The sequence below is a fragment of the Somniosus microcephalus genome, chromosome 2 (assembly GCF_052327205.1).
Source record: "Somniosus microcephalus isolate GS21.2 chromosome 2, FLI_Smic_1.0, whole genome shotgun sequence".
In the NCBI taxonomy this organism is placed as follows: Eukaryota; Metazoa; Chordata; class Chondrichthyes; order Squaliformes; family Somniosidae; genus Somniosus; species Somniosus microcephalus.
This window is the reverse complement of record NC_140988.1, coordinates 336305248-336324312: the sequence shown is the minus strand read 5'-3', so window position 1 is coordinate 336324312 and position 19065 is coordinate 336305248. Positions and strand designations below refer to the sequence as shown.

The 19065-nt window shown below is 43.4% G+C and overlaps 1 protein-coding gene across 3 annotated transcripts in view; it reads right to left on the bottom strand.

Annotated features, from left to right (window-relative positions):
- Nucleotides 1-1018: 1018 nt before the first annotated feature.
- The window catches only part of st8sia5 (ST8 alpha-N-acetyl-neuraminide alpha-2,8-sialyltransferase 5), a 59460-nt gene continuing 41413 nt past the window's right edge, over nucleotides 1019-19065 (bottom strand). For 2 of the 3 annotated variants that reach the window (XM_085975319.1, XM_085975333.1), the window contains 4 exons: nucleotides 18446-18558; nucleotides 17172-17264; nucleotides 10308-16702; nucleotides 1019-5741 (listed from right to left, as the gene is read on the bottom strand). In XM_085975319.1, coding sequence (XP_085831445.1) covers nucleotides 16240-16702; nucleotides 17172-17264; nucleotides 18446-18558 — 669 coding nt within the window. In that variant the 3' untranslated portion in view covers nucleotides 1019-5741; nucleotides 10308-16239. The remainder of the gene's footprint in view (nucleotides 5742-10307; nucleotides 16703-17171; nucleotides 17265-18445; nucleotides 18559-19065) is intronic. The other variant, XM_085975328.1, reaches the window with a different exon arrangement.

Here is a 19065-nt window from a genome sequence, read left to right as displayed (position 1 = left end):
GTTTGTGTTAAGAGCTATGAAAAGAGGCTAGGGGCAGTTTTACTGGAAAATGATAGGAGGGTAGATACATAATCTGAGGTTTTTTTTAAATCATGGTGTGGAAGGAGTGTGTATATACAGTGCCACACAATGGGACATGAATTAGCGCCTGCAATTGTTCATTCAGTCACAATCTGGAAACAGGTCAGCAATCAGCACACTACTACAAACGGTGTATGGGAAGACCTGAGACAGGGAAAGGCAAGAAAATATAAATATACCTCAAAAGAAGCAGTATCCTCCTTAAAAAAGATCATGCAAGTGCCTGTGGGTGAATGTGTTTTCTCCACCGCCCCTGCCCCCACCAGTTTTATCACTTTCTCTCCTGAATGCTCGGTAAGTTTGATGGATGTTGGAAACCTTCCAGTCCAAGTGGGCATTCTTGATGAGTGGAGTGGATTCAAACTCAGGTCACAGAGGTGAAAACATCGTACACTAACCCGCCATGTTGCATAGTTTCTTTGCTTCCCCTATCTTGTTAAACTTGAGTGCCAACAGGAATGACATGAATCAGTCATTCATGAAAGAAAGACTTATGAAATAATACTGAGCGGCCTTCAGGTGGCGCTGTCCAGGGAGAGTATAAATACTCGGGCACGGGCCCAGCTTGCGCAGGACATTCTTAACAAGAACTAGTGAAGGACACAACTAGACCTCCATGTTGTAAAATAGTTGATTAAAGCTTTGTTTAACGCTTAGACCAAGTGCCTAGTAGTTTTCTTACATCAAGGAAGTTTTGCCCAATTAATAACTGTTATGCACTTTGAAAGCAATTCACTGGTTGGGAAATGTTTTGGGACATCCTGAGAAGATAAGGTGCTTTATATAAATGTATAAGTTCTTCTTACTAGGAGTCTGCTCAGTTGTGAAAAGAAAGGGCTATCTGTTCCAGCTGTTATACAGTATGTAGAATGAAAAACCACATCTTGGTGCTTCAAGTCAGTGTCAACTCCATTATATAATGAACAGATAAAAAACATGATTTAAAGATCAGATTTATTTATTGCATTATTTCATTTTATATATTAAATATAATATTCTCCACTGAATTAAAGAGAGATTCACCATCAGTGTCCTTTTTAAAAAAAATCCATTTATAGAATCATGGAATCTTACAGCACAGAAGGAGGCCATTCGGCCCGTCGTGGCTGTGCCGGCTCTTTGAAAGAACAGTCGTGCTTAGTCCCACATCCCCGCTTTTTGTCCGTAACCAAGAACTATTAACCAAGTAACCATTTCCAAGGACTATTAGCTTTAAAGGAACAGTATTTTCAGATTAAAACAGGCAAACAAACATGATGACGTAAATCACGCTGTTTACACTTGGAACCAATCATTATTTAACTGCTTCCAACCATCAGCGTATTCGGTGATAGGTCAGCATAGGCAGGAATGCTCCCTCCCTGCAACCATTCCCCCAAAATACAAAAAAACTGAATTTAACAAAAAACCACACTGAGTCACTCAAGAAACAACAAGTTGACTCCCACCTTCATGCGAAGGACCTGCAGGAGCTCTTCTCGCGAGATCTTGTGATCCTTGTCAAGATCATACAGCCGGAAAGGCCATAATCCAATAATGTCATTGCAGGACCGCTCTAACCTACACTGACTGGCCACTGCGGCAGGCGCAAAGGAGCCTCAAAGCAAGCACACCTCTCTGCCAAAGCCTCTCACAACGCAGTCTGTATTAAACAGTAAGCCAGGTACATGGCACTGAACTTGGACATCTACAACATCAAGGCGTTGGAACATCCTATGTATGTCCTTCTGCCACAACAATATCGGCCATATTGCTGATGAGTCAAAACGTGGGATGGCAACTGCTGGAAGGTGTTACCTGGAAGCCAAGGCTGAGAATATATGCTCATATATTCAAAGCTTGGTGGCTACCATGATTGGGTTGCAGAGAAGCGAGCAGCTGTTGCTAAAGCACCGCCGCTCTCTGCTGGGAGGAGCATTCAACGGGATATGGTGTGTGTCTGTGCTGTGGTCAGCAGGATAGTGGGAATACGCTCACACATTTTATGGCGAGTTGTGCTGTTTACTATGGCACACTTGAGGAGCTACAAGTGCCTGTCATCACAGAGAGGGCTCAAACCTACACTTGGCAGTTATCTAATGATTATCTCCTTGGGTGGCAAGGAAGGGGTTAGGAGGGTAACGGCGTCTCTTCGGGGGCCGAGATGGCTCCAAGGCGACACACCTAGTGATGGGAGTCGGGAAGCGCTCCGCCCGGGCAATATGCCCTTTGCGCCCCATTAGCGCCCCGCGGAGGCACTAACGGCAGGCGCAAAGGAGCCAAATTTCACAGCCTATGGATTTACCAACCTGGTTCTCTTGTGGTACCTGGTGGGGTGGACCTGTCACTGGTGGGTGGGATACTTAACCCCAAATAAATCTGCAAGTCAATGCACCAACAGAAGCAGCAGAACATTTACTCGTGCTCTGTGTTGGTTGGCTGTGTGGTTTTACTGGTTAAACTCCGGCAATACATTATGCATACTTGGTGGTTCCTACCCCTTTATCTCTACCAACCTGCGCCTAAGCTCACTGAACTTCAGTGGAGTGTACAGTGTGCACTCCATATAAAGCACAAGAAACTCTCCGGATGTAGATTTCTAAGTGGTTTGATTTGGTGGCTCAAACGTGACAATCAGTTTCTGTTCATGTCAGACGCCTTGCTGACTAAAAATCAAATGTAAAATAAATGGTTTTGGGGATATGTTCTTCTCTATCCTTTTCTTTCATTAATTCTCTCTCCCTTTCTTCAGGATCTAATGGGTCACGTAACAACTGCAGCCATGAGGGTGGGCCACTCGCTACCTGGTTTCCAATAATGCTTTTCCTGAGCCAGCCACTAAGCCCTGTGAGAGCAGCCTGAAGACAATTCATTCTTCGATTTTCACTCCCTCCTTGTAGGGAAATGCCTGGCCTTCATTCAGTGCTTTCCCACTGAAGCTCAACCAAGATCAAGAACTTGGGGTACTGGTACAACTGGGCACAAACCCATGCCAGATTATTCTCTCGTGCCATGCATTTGAGCTCCAATAGTCTGCACTGAAAGATTAACAACAACCACCTACATTTAAATAACATTTTTAACGAGGCAAAATGTCTCACGGTGCTTCACAGTTTTGGTGAAGGGGTCAGACTTGAGCAGGCTTATTGTGGGAGATGACCAAAGGTGCAGTTGAAGTTTTTTTGAAGATATTGTAAGGTAAAGAGATTTACGGAGAAAGTTCCAGAATGTGAGAGCAATATGGCAGAGCTTCTGCCATTGAGTATGCAGTAGAGGGAAGGGGTAGTACACTAATGAAGGCAGACTACACTAGGGGGCAGGAATGTAGGGTTGACATTGGGGAGAGAGGGTGGAGAACGGTTGTGAATATGAGGCTGAAGATATTGAAGTAGATGAACTGAAGAGATCAGCATGGATGCTAGATGAGTAGGACCTTATCAGGATAGGATTCAGGCAGCAGAGATCTCAATGACTTGGGGTTTATAGAGGGTGGAGCTTGGAAAGCCAGTGGGGAAGGAATCGGAAAAGTTAAGTCTGGAAGTGATAAATATTTAAATGAGGGTTTCAGTGGGGGCGGGGGGTGATGTGAGAGGTGGGGTAGATAGGGGTGGAGTCAGGTGATATTTCTGAAGTGGCAGTCGGCAGCTCAGGTCAAACAAGACACCAAAGTTGCAAGGCATCGGCTAGAACTCGAGTGGACATCCAGGAACAAGGGGAGAATCAGGGCCTGAGGCAGAGTGTTTGTGATGAGGGCTAAATAGATGACTTCAGTCTCGCGCAAAGTTAGGACTCATCCACGAACTGCTGGCGGACAGGCAGTCAGACAGCACAGCCAGAGTCGAGGGCAGTGTCGCAGAGGTAAACCTGGGTGTTGTCAACATATTTTTGAAAGCTGGTCAATGTTTTAAACTAGTAAGATGGGGGGAGGGATCTATAAGAAACATAATTAGCCTAATTATAAACAAAACAGGAAAGATTAAAGTAAGGGAGAACATTGATGGCAAGGGAATAAATAGAGTTATTGAACAGGAGTCTCAAAAGATGGCTAAACATAAAGTGAATGAAAATTCTATTAAAAATGAGTCAAACTGTACAGCAATGCACAGTGTCCATAATAAAACAGGGGAGCTGGAGGCAATCATATGTTACAAGGGATTACTGAGATATGGCTACAGAAAAATCAGGACTGGAAATTAAACATATATAACATATTTAGAAAAGATAGGGGAAAAAGGGGAGGTGGAGTAGCTGTACGTAATATAACATAATGGCAGTAGAAAAAAGTGATGCAGCTATCAGCAAGACAAAAATAGAATCCATATGGATAGAGATAAAAAAATAATAAAGGATCAATCACACTAATAGGTGTAGTCTACAAACCACCTAATAGTGGAAGGGAGGTGGAGGAAGAAATATGCAGACAAAGTAGGGAAATGAGTAAAAACATAGAATAATCATGGGGGATTTCAACTACCCCAATATTAATTGGACAGAAGAGGTATGTAAAGGGGATAAGGGAATGGAGTTCCTACAATGTCTACAGGACTCCTTTCTAACCCAATATGTAAAAAGCCCAACAAGGGAGGATTCGATATTGGATCTAGTAATGGGGAATGAACCAGAGCAGATAAGAGAAGTAAAAGTAGGGGAACATCTAGGCAATAGTGACCATAATATAATATGCTTTAAGATGATAATTGAGAAGGACATAAGCATGACGAAAACTAGGGTAATAGCTTGGAGAAAAGCTGATTTTGAGAGGCTGAGAACAGAACTTGGGAACATAAAATGGGCAACAATATTGGCAAACAACGATGTAGAACAGCAATGGGAAATATTTAAAATAGTGTTCAACAGAGTGCAGGAAAAATATATTCCGCTAAAAGAAAAGAACAAACTAAACACTAATGAGACTCCATGGATGAATAAAGCCATAAGGGAACAATTGAGGGTAAGGAAAGAGGCATACATTAAGTACATAGACAGCAGGGGAGTGCATGATAAGGGAGAATACGAAGAGATTAGGAGAGAAGTCAAAAAACAATTAGGAAGACAAAGAGGAACTATGAAATTAAATGATCAAGGAAAATTTTAAAAAATAGTAAAATATTTTACAGGCACATCAATAAAAAATGAAGGTTGAGATGGGAATAGGGCCATTAAGGGATAGACAGGATAATACCACAGGTAACGATAGGGAGATGGCAAAAATATTAAATAATTATTTTGCTTCAGTATTTACCAGGGAGATAGAACAGGTGGACATGACATTGGATGATGAGATTAGTAATTAGATAAGTACATTTAATATAAAAAGAGGGAATATATTAAATAAACAAATCAAACTCAAAGAGGATAGAACCCCTGGTCCCGATGGATTGTATCCATGCATTTTAAAAGAATCTAGGGAAGACATAGTAGTGGCATTACTACACATATTTAATCATTCGTTAGAAAAAGGTGTAGTGCCAGAGGACTGGTGGATAACTAACGTAATAACTATATTTACGAAGGGGGCTAGAACATGTCCAGGGAATTATAGACCAGTCAGCTTAACATCGGTGGTAGGAAAAATAATGGAAACCCTACTAAAGGAGAAAATAGAAGAACATCTAGAAACCAAAAACATAGTAATGAACAGTCAGCATGGATTTCAAAAAGGAAAGTTTTGCTAGACCAACCTTGATGTAAGAAAAAGGAGACTTACCATCAAGTAACTTTAAAGTAAGCTTTAAGTAACTTATAAACACACTATATACAAGAGAGGTCTTTACCATGCCTCTGGTAGAAGCCTCTTACAATACTGAACAGACCAGTATTTATACCAGTCCAACAGGAAGTGACATGACAGGAAGTGAGGTATGTACACAGTTCATAGTTCATAGTTCACAGTTCACAGGAAGTGATGACATAACTTCCCGGAAGTTATTATTTTTATCACATTCTTCCCTCCTGCAGGTTTAGGAGGCTGTGGTCTACCTTTTGGTCCGCAGCCGCCGAACAAGGAAGAGTCGTACCCGTTTGGATTCCCGTCGTTGAGGGTCGCTGGTCCGCTTACATGTGGTTGGCCATTGGCCAGAGTCCGTGTGGCCTGGATTGCCCTGTGAAGGGTCGGGGAGATCATGGCTTCGAGTACGAGCCCCAATAGGTTCAAAGTCAGACTGCCTCTGTTCAGAGGGAGGTGCAGAGCTGGTCTGTGGCGGATCAGTACTTTCATGCGCGGTACTGGGAGGGTCGCAACCTTGAGCACGGGGTTCTACCGGCACCAAGCTAGTTGGTGTCCGATCAGGATCCTGGAGAGGGGTACCCGATAGGTCCCAAGAGTTTCCTGGTGAAATGCCATCACCCGATGTCCCACTAGGTCCTGGTGGGCAGGGAGCCAGATCCCGTAATGATACGGTAGATTCTCGGCCGTCGGAATATCGTATGTTTGCATAGGTGGGGTTGGCATCGGTTAGTTCGACCTCGTCTACAAGAGGGTCATTTTTAGACGTCCGAACGTATCTTCGGAGTAATACAGGTCCAGGAGTAGTTAGCCATGACGGGAGTGATGTCCCATGAGATGAGCGACGCTGGAATCCAAAGAACCGCTCATGAGGTGTAGTATTTGTGGCTGTAGAAAGCAGGGACCGTATAGAGTGCAATGCATCTGGAAGCACTGTTTCCCATTGCTGGTCTGGTAGGCCCCGAGATCTTAAAGCGAGACGTACGGAATTCCAGATGATACCGTTATACCTCTCTACCTGCCCATTTCCAATGGGATGGTATGGTGTTGTTTTGCTTGTAGCAATTCCCCGTTCTGAGAGGTAGTCCTTGAGTTCCCTTGACATAAAGGATGGACCCCGATCTGAGTGAATATAAGCCGGCATGCCACAGAGAGAAAATACCTGCTCAAGGCAGCAGATTACTGTGGACGCCAGCATACTGGAGCAGGGGAAGGCAAACGGAAAACGTGAATATTCGTCGATCATGGTGAGCAAATATGTGTTCCGAGTTGAAGAGGGCACTGGGCCCTTAAAATCGATGCTAAGTCGTTGCATCGGTTGGGTTGCATGTATGAGTATACCATCTGAGGGGCGGAAGAACTGAGGTTTTAATTCCGCACAAAGCCGGCATTCTGAGCATATTTTCTTTACATCTCCAGTGGAAAAAGGGAGATTCCGTGATCGTACGAAATGTAGCATGCGCGTAACGCCAGGATGACACAAACCATTGTGGACATCCATGAGAGTGGAGGATGACATAGTGGAGCAGAATGCCCGTGTGAGGGTGTCCGGGGCCACATTCTCCTTGCCAGGCCGATAGAGAATGGTATAACCAAAAGAGGCCAGTTCCATCCTCCAAAGTTGTATTTTATTATTCTTAATTTTGGTTCGTTTTCGATTATCGAGCATGAAGGCGACTGATCGTTGGTCCGTGATCAATGTAAAGTGCTGGCGAGCTAGAAAATGGTTCCACTTCCGTACTGCCTCTATGATGGCTGTGGCTTCTTTCTCAACTGGAGGATAATGTAGCTCGGCACCTTGTAAGGTCCTGGACATAAATGCTACAGGACGACCTTCCTGATTCAGAGTAGCCGAGATTGCCACCTCCGAGGCATCACATTCAACCACGAAAGGGAGATTCTCATCAATGGAGTGAAGAGCCGCTTTCTCCAACTGTTTTTTGAGAAGGTTAAAGGCTGCAACAGCCGCTGTTCCCAGTGGAAATGATCTAGCATGCAGCAAGGGTTGGATTTTGTCCGAAAAATGAGGAATCCATTTAGCGTAGTATGCAAACAGACCGAGAGCCCGACGTAAAGAAGCCGGATTCTTAGGTGACGGGAGCTCTTGGAGCGGGCGAAGTCTTTCTGGGTCTGGCTTAATGATACCATTGCCTACGCAGTAGCCAAGGATGTTGATGGTCGGTTGCGACTCAACAGATTTGGATTCATTCAGGGTCAAATTACGGTGATGGAGGGCATCCCGAAATTTTTGGAGGTTGGAGTTGTGTTCCTGTTGATCGTGACCTGCAATGGTAATGTTATCAAGATAGGGAAAAGTGTCCCTTAGGTTTTCCTGCTTAACCAGGCCATCCATTGCCCGTTGAAAGACAGCCACTCCATTAGTAACCCCGAATGGGAGGCGACGAAATTGGTACAGCCGTCCATTAGCCTCAAAGGCTGTGTACTGCTTATCTGAGACCTTCAAGGGTAACTGATGATAGGCACTTTTTAAATCGTAAGTTGAGAACACTTTGTATTCGGCCAGTTTATTAACCATATCATCAATGCGTGGCAATGGGTAGGCGTCCAAGTCGGTATATTGATTGATGGTTTGCGAATAATCGATGCATAGTCGCCGTTTGTGAGGTTTTAGAGGGTTCTTGACAATGACGACTTGAGCCCGCCAGGGCGACGAACATGGTTCAATGATATCCTCTGCTAGAAGTCGAGAGATTTCAGCCGCAATAAAAGATTGGTCTTCCTGATTAAAGCGCCGCGATTTCGTTATTATCGGTTGGCATTGAGGCGGAATACTGGCAAATAATGAGGGTTCATCAAGTGAAGCTGCTGACAATGCACAAAATGGTAATTTAGACGGTATATTAGAAATAGTAAGTCCGGGTTTGGATCCACCAAACTCAATGGTGAGTTTCTTATGCTGTTTTTGGAAGTCCAGCCCTAAGAGGAGATCACTACATAAGTCCTTGAGCACCGAAAGTCGGGTGGAGGGATACATACGACCATGAAGTGTCATATCAACAACACAAAAGCCGGAGATTCTGGTATTAAGTGATGACTGGGCCATCGCAATTGCCTGGTCCGATGGGAAGACATGTAGTTTCAATTTCGCAACAATCTGTTCCTTAATGAAACTATCAGTACTTCCTGAGTCAATTAAGGCATCTAAGGTATGCCCTTTAATTGAAATTTTTGTGGCTGCTTGAGACAGGTTCTGTGGGCAAGCAGCTGTAATTGGTGTCGTTGCACAGAGAGTGGCTAAAACTCTCGGTGTGCTTCTTCGGGAGAGAGCTCGAGAGGAAGCTTGATAGGTCCTAGCTGGAGCATCTTGATAGGCCCTAATTGGGGCAGTTCGGTAGGCCTTAGCTGGATTGGCCCTCGTAGAGGCCCTTGATAGGCAAACTTTAGCAAAGTGTCCTTTTTTCCCGCAATAACTGCAGATTGCATTGCGAGCAGGGCAGGTTTTCCTAGGGTGAAAAGCATCTCCACAAAAGAAGCATTCCTTCCGAGATTGCCAAGAGGCTGCTAAAGTGGGGTCGTCCTCCTCTTCTTCATCAGAATTATCAGAATTAGATTCCCCCATGATAGGGTTCACCTGAGACCGCTTGAATTGTCTGGTTGCAGCTACAGCAGCAGATCGAGATCTGGGCAGCTGATAGAGGTCTGCATTTCTCTTTGCCAAATCCAGTGAACAAGCTAGGTCAAAAGCTTTTTGTAGCTCAAGTGTTTTACTTTCTAGTAGACGCTGGCGTATAAATGGAGAGGCAATCCCGCAGATGAAAGCATCACGAATCATTTCTTGGCGGTACAGCTCAGCTGAGGCTGCCTGAAAGTTACAACCTACGCTGAGCCTGCGAAGTTCTTGCAGGAATTCGTCAATTGATTCCCCTGGCCCTTGTCGGGCTGTGGCCAGTAGATGTCTAGCATAGACCTCATTTGGGGTCTTCGCATACAGTTTCTTAAGTGCCCGAATCACCTCTTCGTAATTATCCCATTCATCAACATATTCGAACACTTTTGGGGTCACATAATTGACAAGTATCTTCAATTTAGCAGGAGCATCCACTTTACATTCATCCAGAAAATTCTCAAAAGTACGATACCAATGCTTCCATACCCTGCCAGCTGCTGGTGTATTCGGGTCCAAGTCCAGACGAATAGGTCTAAGGATTTTCTCCATGATGGGTGGTTCCCTGGATCCTTAACTTCCGAGTTTGTCTGAAGGTCTTGTATTTGTCAGTGTAAATACTAAGTTACTTAAATTGATGTAAGAAAAAGGAGACTTACCATCAAGTAACTTTAAAGTAAGCTTTAAGTAACTTATAAACACACTATATACAAGAGAGGTCTTTACCATGCCTCTGGTAGAAGCCTCTTACAATACTGAACAGACCAGTATTTATACCAGTCCAACAGGAAGTGACATGACAGGAAGTGAGGTATGTACACAGTTCATAGTTCATAGTTCACAGTTCACAGGAAGTGATGACATAACTTCCCGGAAGTTATTATTTTTATCACAAACCTCATTGAATTTTTTGAAGCGGTAACAGAGAGTAGACAATGGTAATGCAGTAAATGTAGTTTATCTAGATTTTCAAAAGGCCTTTGATAAGGTACCGCATAATAGACTGATGAACAAGGTCAGAGAATGCAGAGTCAAGGGACAAGTAGCAGAATGGATAGCTAACTGGCTTCAAAAGAGTAGGAGTAAAGGTATTCACAGTGGCAGAAGGTGGGTAGTGGTGTACCACAAGGATCAGTGCTGGGACCACTGTTGTTCACAATTTATATTAACGATTTAGACTTTGGAATTAAAAACACAATTTCTAAATTTGCAGATAAGAACATAAGAAATAGGAGCAGGAGTAGGCCATTCGGCCCCTTGAGCCTGCTCCGCCATTCAATAAGATCATGGCTGATCTGATCTTGGCCTCAAATCCACTTTCTTGCCTGTTCCCCATAACCCTTGCTTCATGACACCAAATTTGGGGGGGGGGGGGGATAGTCAATACTGAGGAGGACTGCAACAAATTACAGGAGGACCTTAATAAACTTGCAGAATGGGCATATAATTGGCAAATGAAGTTCAACACAGATGAAGGTATTACATTTTGGTAGGAAGAATAGGGAGGTCACTTATTACTTGGGAGGGTGCGAGTCTCGTTGGGGTAGAGGATCAAAGTCTCGTTGGGGTAGAGGATCAAAGGGATCTCAGAGTATGAATACACAAATCACTAAAAGTCGCAACACAGGTTAGCAAGGCCATAAAAAAAAGCAAACCAAGCACTAGGGTTTATTTCTAGAGGGATAGAATTGAAAAGTATGGAAGTTATGCTAAACCTGTATCGAAACTTGGTTAGACCACACTTAAGAGTACTGCGTACAGTTCTGGTCGCCATATTATAAAAAGGGTATAGAGACACTGGAGAGGGTTCAGAGAAGATTTACAAGAATGATACCAGAAATGTGAGAGTATACATATCAGGAAAGGATGAACAGGCTGGATCTCTTTTCTCTTGAAAAAAGGCTGAGGGGAGACCTAATAGAGGTCTTTAAAATTATGAGAGGTATCGATAGAGTTGATACAGAGAGAATGTTTCCACTTGTGGGGAAGAGCATAACTAGAGGCCATCAATATAAGATAGTCACCGAGAAATCCAATAGGAAATTCAGAAGAAACTTCTTTACCCAAAGAGTGGTGAGAATGTGGAACTTGTTACCACAGGGAGTGGTTGAAGCAAAAAGTAGATGCATTTAAGGGGAGGCTGGATAAGCATATGAGGGAGAAGGGAATAGAAGGTTATGCTGATAGATTTAGATGAGGAAAGATGGGAGGAGGCTCGAGTGGAGCATAAACGCCAGCATGGACTGTTGGGCCGAATGGCCTGTTTCTGTGCCGTGTATCCTATGTAATGTTCATGATTAACGTCACCAAGGTCTAACATTTTTTTAAATCTTTCGATACGGGCAATGCTGACAATGCAGTATTTATTGCCCATCCCTAGTTGACCTCAGGGCATGAAGAAGAGGTGGTTGAGTGATCAGGAGCTAAATCAGGAATAGATCAATGGACCAGGGGACGAGTGTCATGGGCAAGATGAGTCAAGTGAGGGCTGAGGTGGAGATAGAAAAAAAGCCACAGGGTGTTAATATCTGACTAGCAGTTTTGAAACATAAGAGTAAAGGGCAGCTGAGTGTCATCAGTGCAGATATCACCATTTTAATTTTGTAATGGTTTACCCTTAAAAAGGGGTCCTGATGGTGAAACTGCTCTTTAAAGACTAACACTGTATTCAACAAACACTTTTTTTAACAGTGATGGTTAGTTAATTTACAATACTCTCACAAATTACACAAATGTGAACAACACACAAAAAAATAAAGAGCTTTGCATCTTTTAACTTATGATTTAAAAATAAATTTGTGCTTTACAGGACAGAAGCAGAGTAAAGGATGGATATTTTTGATTGCATTGTTATTTTTAGATGTGGCTTATCCTGGCTGTATGAGAGTGATTGCTGCCAGTGGCACTTCCAACCAGCTCGGAGCATCTCAGAAATTCTACCTTTGACCCCCTAGTATATTAGTCAAAAGCATTTTTTTAAGTTCCTGACTGTTCTAAATATCCAGCTATAAATATACTGAAGTGCTTGGGGGGGAAAAAACATTCCAGGATTGTGGGTTAGCTGCATAACCAATGTATAAGGGCGTATGTGGTTCTTGGCCCAACCTTTGACCTATACAGCATCTGTGATCTGATCTCGCTCTATCCACAATGCCCATCCCTCAGAGGCCATTCTAACATCCTGCTGTGACGTGGTGAAGGGAGCTGATTCACTCTACCATAATTCTCCTCAACCTGTGCCGCTGAAAGAAAACTCTAATTGCCATCCAGGTACTATTATGGCTCATTGATCAGAATAAAAAAGAACCTTAGTTTGTACACCATCCTGCCAGTAACAATGAATGACATTGCTCAGTAAGGGTACCAAGCCAGCTTCCTTTTATCACAACATTTTCCAGAAATATCCATTTTAGAGCGCCAGTCAGAACAAACTGGGGTCAGATGGAATATTTCAGTCTTTTATTACTATTGAACCCAACAGAGAAATTCCACTATAGTCCCCGATGGATAAACGGTATAGCACTTTTGAAATGAGCTCTGAATGCGCACAATGCCTTTAAGTGGGCCACTGCTGTACAACGTGAACTCCTAGCTTGGACTCTGCTCAACCCACTCAAGCTCCCAAGGAAGGTAATCAACCAAAGGTAAACCTCCAAGATAAAATTCTCCCAAATCCCCCTCCAAGACCGAGCAATTAGAGAAATTTGAGCTGATTAGAGAGAGCCAACATGGATTTGTAACAGGTAGGTCACATCTAACAAACCTAATTGAATTTTTTGAGGAAGTAACCCTGGTAGTAGACAGGGGGATGTATATGGATGTAGTTTGTATGGATTTCCAGAAGGCATTCGATAATGTTCCACATAACAGACTATTAGCTGAAATTAAAGCTCAAGGAATTGAAGGCAAATGATTGACCTGGTTAGGAGATTGGTTAGGCTGTACAAAGACAGAGTAGGGATAATGGGTATGTACTCAAATTGGAAGGAAGTAACTAGTGGTGTTCCATAAGAGTCTGAGCTGAGGCCTCAACTATTCACTATATTTATTAATGATTTAGATAACACAATAGAGAACCATATATCCAAGTTTGCTGATGACAATGATTGGTGGCATAGGCCGCGTTTCCCCTACCGAGGCTGCTAGCTCCAGCCCGCTCTGTAAAGTGATCTTACATTGATTGGGCTTATCAAGCCCAACCAGAGTGTTTCTTGACCAATTGAAGGAAGTGGGTCTGATGACGTCATTTGATGACATGTCATCAGCCGGTTTCCTTAAAGGGACCATGCGCAAATTGATTTTGACAGTTGTGCTGTCAGTGTTCTACAGCATTGAGGTGCTGCAAACACTGAGTAGCATTGTACAGAGGTGCAGGGCTGCACCCAGGCTCTTCCATGACTTCCTCCATATGCACATGGAGGGAGTCACAGCACGCAGGGAGATCCTCTTCCCTTCCCATGGGCAGAAGAGACCTCCCCAGGAGATCAATGCAGCCTGGTTGCACATTGCACAGGAGGGCACAAGCAGGGATGTCGTTAGGAGGACCAGGCTGCAGTGACGCAAACCTTTCAATGATCTCAGTAGATCACGAAACAGTACAAAGCCACACTCAACCTCATCTTGCTGTGCCACTCATCACATCCCCATCACTCTGCCTTCCCTACCCTACTTCTGCACATCCTTACTCACACCAACTTACCTTGCACTTCCACACATCCCTCTCTACCTACATTATCACTTCCCCATCTCACTAGCCACCCCTCACACTCACCCTCATCCTAGTGCAAGCATACCAAGTAACAACACACAAGGATAGGCACTTGGGTATTTTAGCCAATGTTAATGTGAAGTTTCTGTTAACGTGCTGTCAAACATTGAAATCTTTAGTTTCAACACTTTGCGTTCTTGGACAGATTTGTGTGCACCTTTGGAAGTGGCTTAGTGAGTTGCACTGAGTGGTGAGACATAACGGTACCCCCCGCAATGGTGATGAGTGTGAAAGGAATGGCTTGGGCATTGTAGGGATGCTTTATGTTGTTGGTGTGGAGAGGTGCCAACCTGGTGCATCATGTGGCAGCCAGGGTGTACAGCATCAAGTGAAGTAAATTTGGCTACGGTGAGGCCATCCTTAGCAGCAATGTGGTCGGGTACTGATGCCCTGTGTCCTATGCAGCATCAGTTGATTGCAGAGAAGGTTGGTGTTGTTGTTGGTGCTGCTGGTGTTGGGGCTGATTGTGATGGGATTCTGAGGACCAAGGTGACCAAGGACCAATAGTTTCAAGGGCACCGATGCTGATGTAATAGATGGCAGGTGAAGTTGAGATGACAGAAGCAAATCTGTCAATGGTCAGAGAGATTGTTCCAATGAGGTGGCACTGGATAGAGAGTTGGCTCCAAATACTTGCAAGCTGCAGAAAGCTCAATCTGTCTTCCAAATGCAGTAAACAACAGTTTCTGAGCTTGGAAAGTGAACAGCTGTGAGATGAGAGCTTTTATACCACTTTTGCAGCTGTCAAGTAATCGTATAATTCAATGCTGAATCCACTCACGACCTGCTGAGCTGACGTGTGCCCCGAGCAGCGTATAACCCATGGGGAAACTTGGAAAATTGAAAGGTAAGCTTAAAATAGTATTTAAGTGCCTCTTAACAATCTAAATTGCCTCCCCCGCCGCTTGGTGTTGAGTCTGTTCTGCACTGACAGACCCGACATCTGGGAGACTAGTGTGGAGGCAGGTTGACAGCGGGTTCCCTAACCATTGTCAAAAAAATTTTTCCCACCCAACCCACCACTGATCGCGCCCGCTGACCCCCCGAAAAATTCCCCCCATAGTAAGTGGTGTAGACGGGAGCATAAAATTACAAAGAAACATTGAAAGATTAAGTGAGTGGGCAAAACTGTGGCAAATGGATTTCAACGCAGGTAAGTGTGAGGTCATCCATGTTGGACCAAAAAAGGATCGATCCGAGTAGTTTTAAAATGGTGAAAGCTAGGAACAGTGCAGGTCCAAAGAGGTTTAGGGGTCCATGTCCACAGAATACAAAAATGTAGTAGACAGGTACAAAAAATAATCAAAAAGGCTAATGGAACATTAGCCTTTACAACTAGAGGGTTAGAATACAAAGGGGAGGACGTTTTGCTCGAGCTATACAAAGGCCTGGTTAGACCTCATCTGGAGTACTGTATACAGTTCTAGGCATCACACCTTAGAAATTAGACCTGATATTTCCATCATCAGGAACCAGCATATTTTGATTATCTCCATCCGTACTCACCTATATAACTCTCAATCCATTTCCTAACCAGATCATGCTAATAAAGACAATGGGCTCCTCTGAAAGAAGATCATTCTTCATTTGGTTTGGGGACAGCGAGAGCTGTTTTCTGGCAGGCTGGTAAAAGGAGGAGAGCAAAGTGCTATTCTTCACATTTGGATGTAAAGCCAAGTAACTAAGCGACGAGTCTTTAAAACCCAAGAAAGAATCCACAATTAATGATACTAAATTTTGAAAGGTTTTTCTTGCGCTCATAAAAGAATCAAGTGACTGGAAAAACAACCTGGCTAAACAATGACCATCCCATAAAACCTTGAGTTACCCTTTTGACCAAGTATCATCAAAGGAAGAGTCAAAGTATTATTGGAGACCTGATCTTTGTATATCTAATCACAGAGATAGCATAACTAGTCTATTTATTGCATACTTATCTACCCATTAATATGAAAGGATGGTCCATTCAATGAAGGTCCAAAATGTGCACTAAGTAAAATTCAGTCTATCTAATTAGAATTTATAGGCCTGTCCACCTCAGTGGTAGAAGCCCATTGAACATCAGCTACAAGTCCCTGTGTGGACCTGAAGAATGCCCTTACTGTGCATGTGCAAAAAGTTAAAGATCTCAGTAGTCATCTTGTGGAAACCGGGCCGAGGTTTGACATTGTCATAGTAATGGTGGGTGATGTACAACCCTGAGGGGTCCATGGAAAATGCCCAGAAACCATAGAGATGGACCTCTTCACACAGCTCCATGGCAGCTGTCACCAACATTAGGCCACTACTCAGTCGTTTGGCTCTGAGCCCTTGTCTCATCCAGAAACGGGAGACGTTCTCAAGATATCGTGGATGGAAGTAGAACATGGATTGTTGGGACTCAAAATCGTCCAGGACATACTTGACCCTGAATGAAACATCTGTGTTGCGAGTATTGTAGAAAGCTGGCATAACCACAGATGCATTTTCATAGGCCTGTAGGACTTCATAGAATGGCCGCCTCCACTTCTCCAGTTTTTGGAATCTAAAAGCAAAATCATTGAGTCTTTAGCATTTTTTTTTTTAAGTTTTGTTATTTTTTTTATATGCCAGTGCTAAGCAATGAAAAGGTCTCTTAATATTTTTGTTCCCAGCACCAGTATCCCGTCGCCAGTATCCCGCCCTCCCAGGTCAGGTGCAGCAAAAGCACGATACGAGGTAAAGCTCCCTCCGACAATGGAACCAATTTTCACAGCCTCTGCCCAGCGGGAACAGGACAGTAGCAGTCTGGAAATGGCAGTGCACCACTTCCCGCTCCGGGTATGCCCACCACCATTTTCATCAGGACAGCCTAGGGGCCAGCCTGTTTCAGTTAAAAGCCTATTCGTCATAAGCAAACTAGGGTCATGTGCTGCTTGTAGGGCCGCAATGCAATTTAGAGGGACCAATGGGTGGAACTTGTACCGTCCTAAAATGCCAATTATTTGAATGATGGATAATGTGAGCAAACCCACCTGTCAGTTACAATGCTCGGATTTATTGTCACAATATCGGTCTTCAGTCCAACGTCCATGGTATATTTTTCAGAGATTGGTGGCAAATTACACCTAACACAAGAGCCAACAGCAAAATAAATAAGTACCAGTGGAGTTAATTCTGACTCTCTGTTTGAGATGGAAGCTTCTACTCAGATATTCAGTGGCTTACATTGCAGTGAACTTTGCTGACCACTGTAAAACTAAAGAGGCATTGCCACCCTGTAATGTAATGTTGGTGCAGGCTTTTCTACACACTGACAACACAGGATAAGGTGACGCCATTGCATCGCAATGACATAATTTGCCCTGTAATTACCCTGTGTATAAACCATTTGCATCCCTTGATTAGATTCCAGTTTCTCTGGCAGTGCCTGGGAACCCATATCCTGTATGAGTCACTGCTTTCAGGAGAGGAGAGAGGAAATTCTCAGTTGCAGTGGACATAGTGACATCTTAGAAAGTTCTACTGCATTTGGTCAGTTTCACATGAACAGGTATAATAAAACAAATATATAAAATGAGGCAGGGTGGAGCCTGCACTGTCATAGCCACGATGGGAGAGTTAATGTACTAGAGGGATAAGCTTCAAATGGCCTTTTCTCATTCCTGACTTTTCTTATGTGTCAAAGTCCCAAGGGCAGGAGGGGAGTAAAAGGGAAGAAATTGGTAAAAATCAAACAAACTCTACTAAAAATATAAAACTACCTGTAGAAAATAGGGCTCAATGCCCTATCCTAATAACTTGTTCCACGGGTCTATTACCTTTTGGGTGAAAAAGTCCCACTTAACTTTCCTTTCCAGTCAACTTTGAAAGCCTAATCGTTAAAAGTTGCGTGAACCTTTCACCAGAGTCAACAAATTGCTTCGGTCAACTTTGTCAATTTCCTTCATAATCTTGAAAACTTTCACTGAGCCACCCAACCTCCTTAACCACTTTTCATAATTTAGAGAAACTCCCAGATATGGTGACCATGGCCTAGAAATTCTGCGGGGTTTTTCCTGATCTCCCGGTATAACTTCAGTGGGAGACAGGTGGAAATCCCGGAAAAGCAACACAAATTTTCATTTTCAGCCATTCATGTTTGTTCTGGGGTTCCTCCAATCTCCCACCGACGTTATGGCCAGAGATTAGGAGAACATCCGCAAAACTTCAGGTGTAATGAACACTTAAACATTTCTTTTCTGGAAAGCATTGCCTGAAGATTTGTCTGTTGAGCTGTAGTACAAGAAAAGGCTCTGCTCCATCATACCTGAACACAAAATCTGTCGAGTCAATCTCATTCCCGCACCTGCTGTTCTTCAGGATTCCTCCATTCCCAACCACTGCACATTTCTTAAACTGGGAGCGTGAATACGGCATTTCCTGTGAAGAGGAAACCCCACAAAACAACTATAAATAACAAGGACTGGGCAGAATGGGTTGTTGTTTTGACAGTTTAAAGCTAGAGTCGAAATCCAACCCAAATGAATAGGATCAAAGTTTCATTTATCCCTTACATGCATACATATACACAGACACACATATGCACGTATGTGCATATACATCTGTATACCTGTACGTACCTGTGTGTGTGTGTGTGTGTGTGTGTGTGTGTGTGTGTAGATCTATTTTTGTGGGTCTATATGTATAAATGTATGAATATATATATATAAATTTACAACACACCAATATGTATCTATGTGTATACACAAAGCCATACAGAGATAAGTTTCATGCTAATGGACGCACATTTTAGCCAACCTGCACTCGGATGAAACTTCTATGGAATATATTTCCTATCGGCAAAATTCAAGTTGGAATGGTTAACATGTTTGTACTATATTTCTTTGTGTGCTTTTTTTAGGCATGCTTTAACTAGCTTATTTTAAA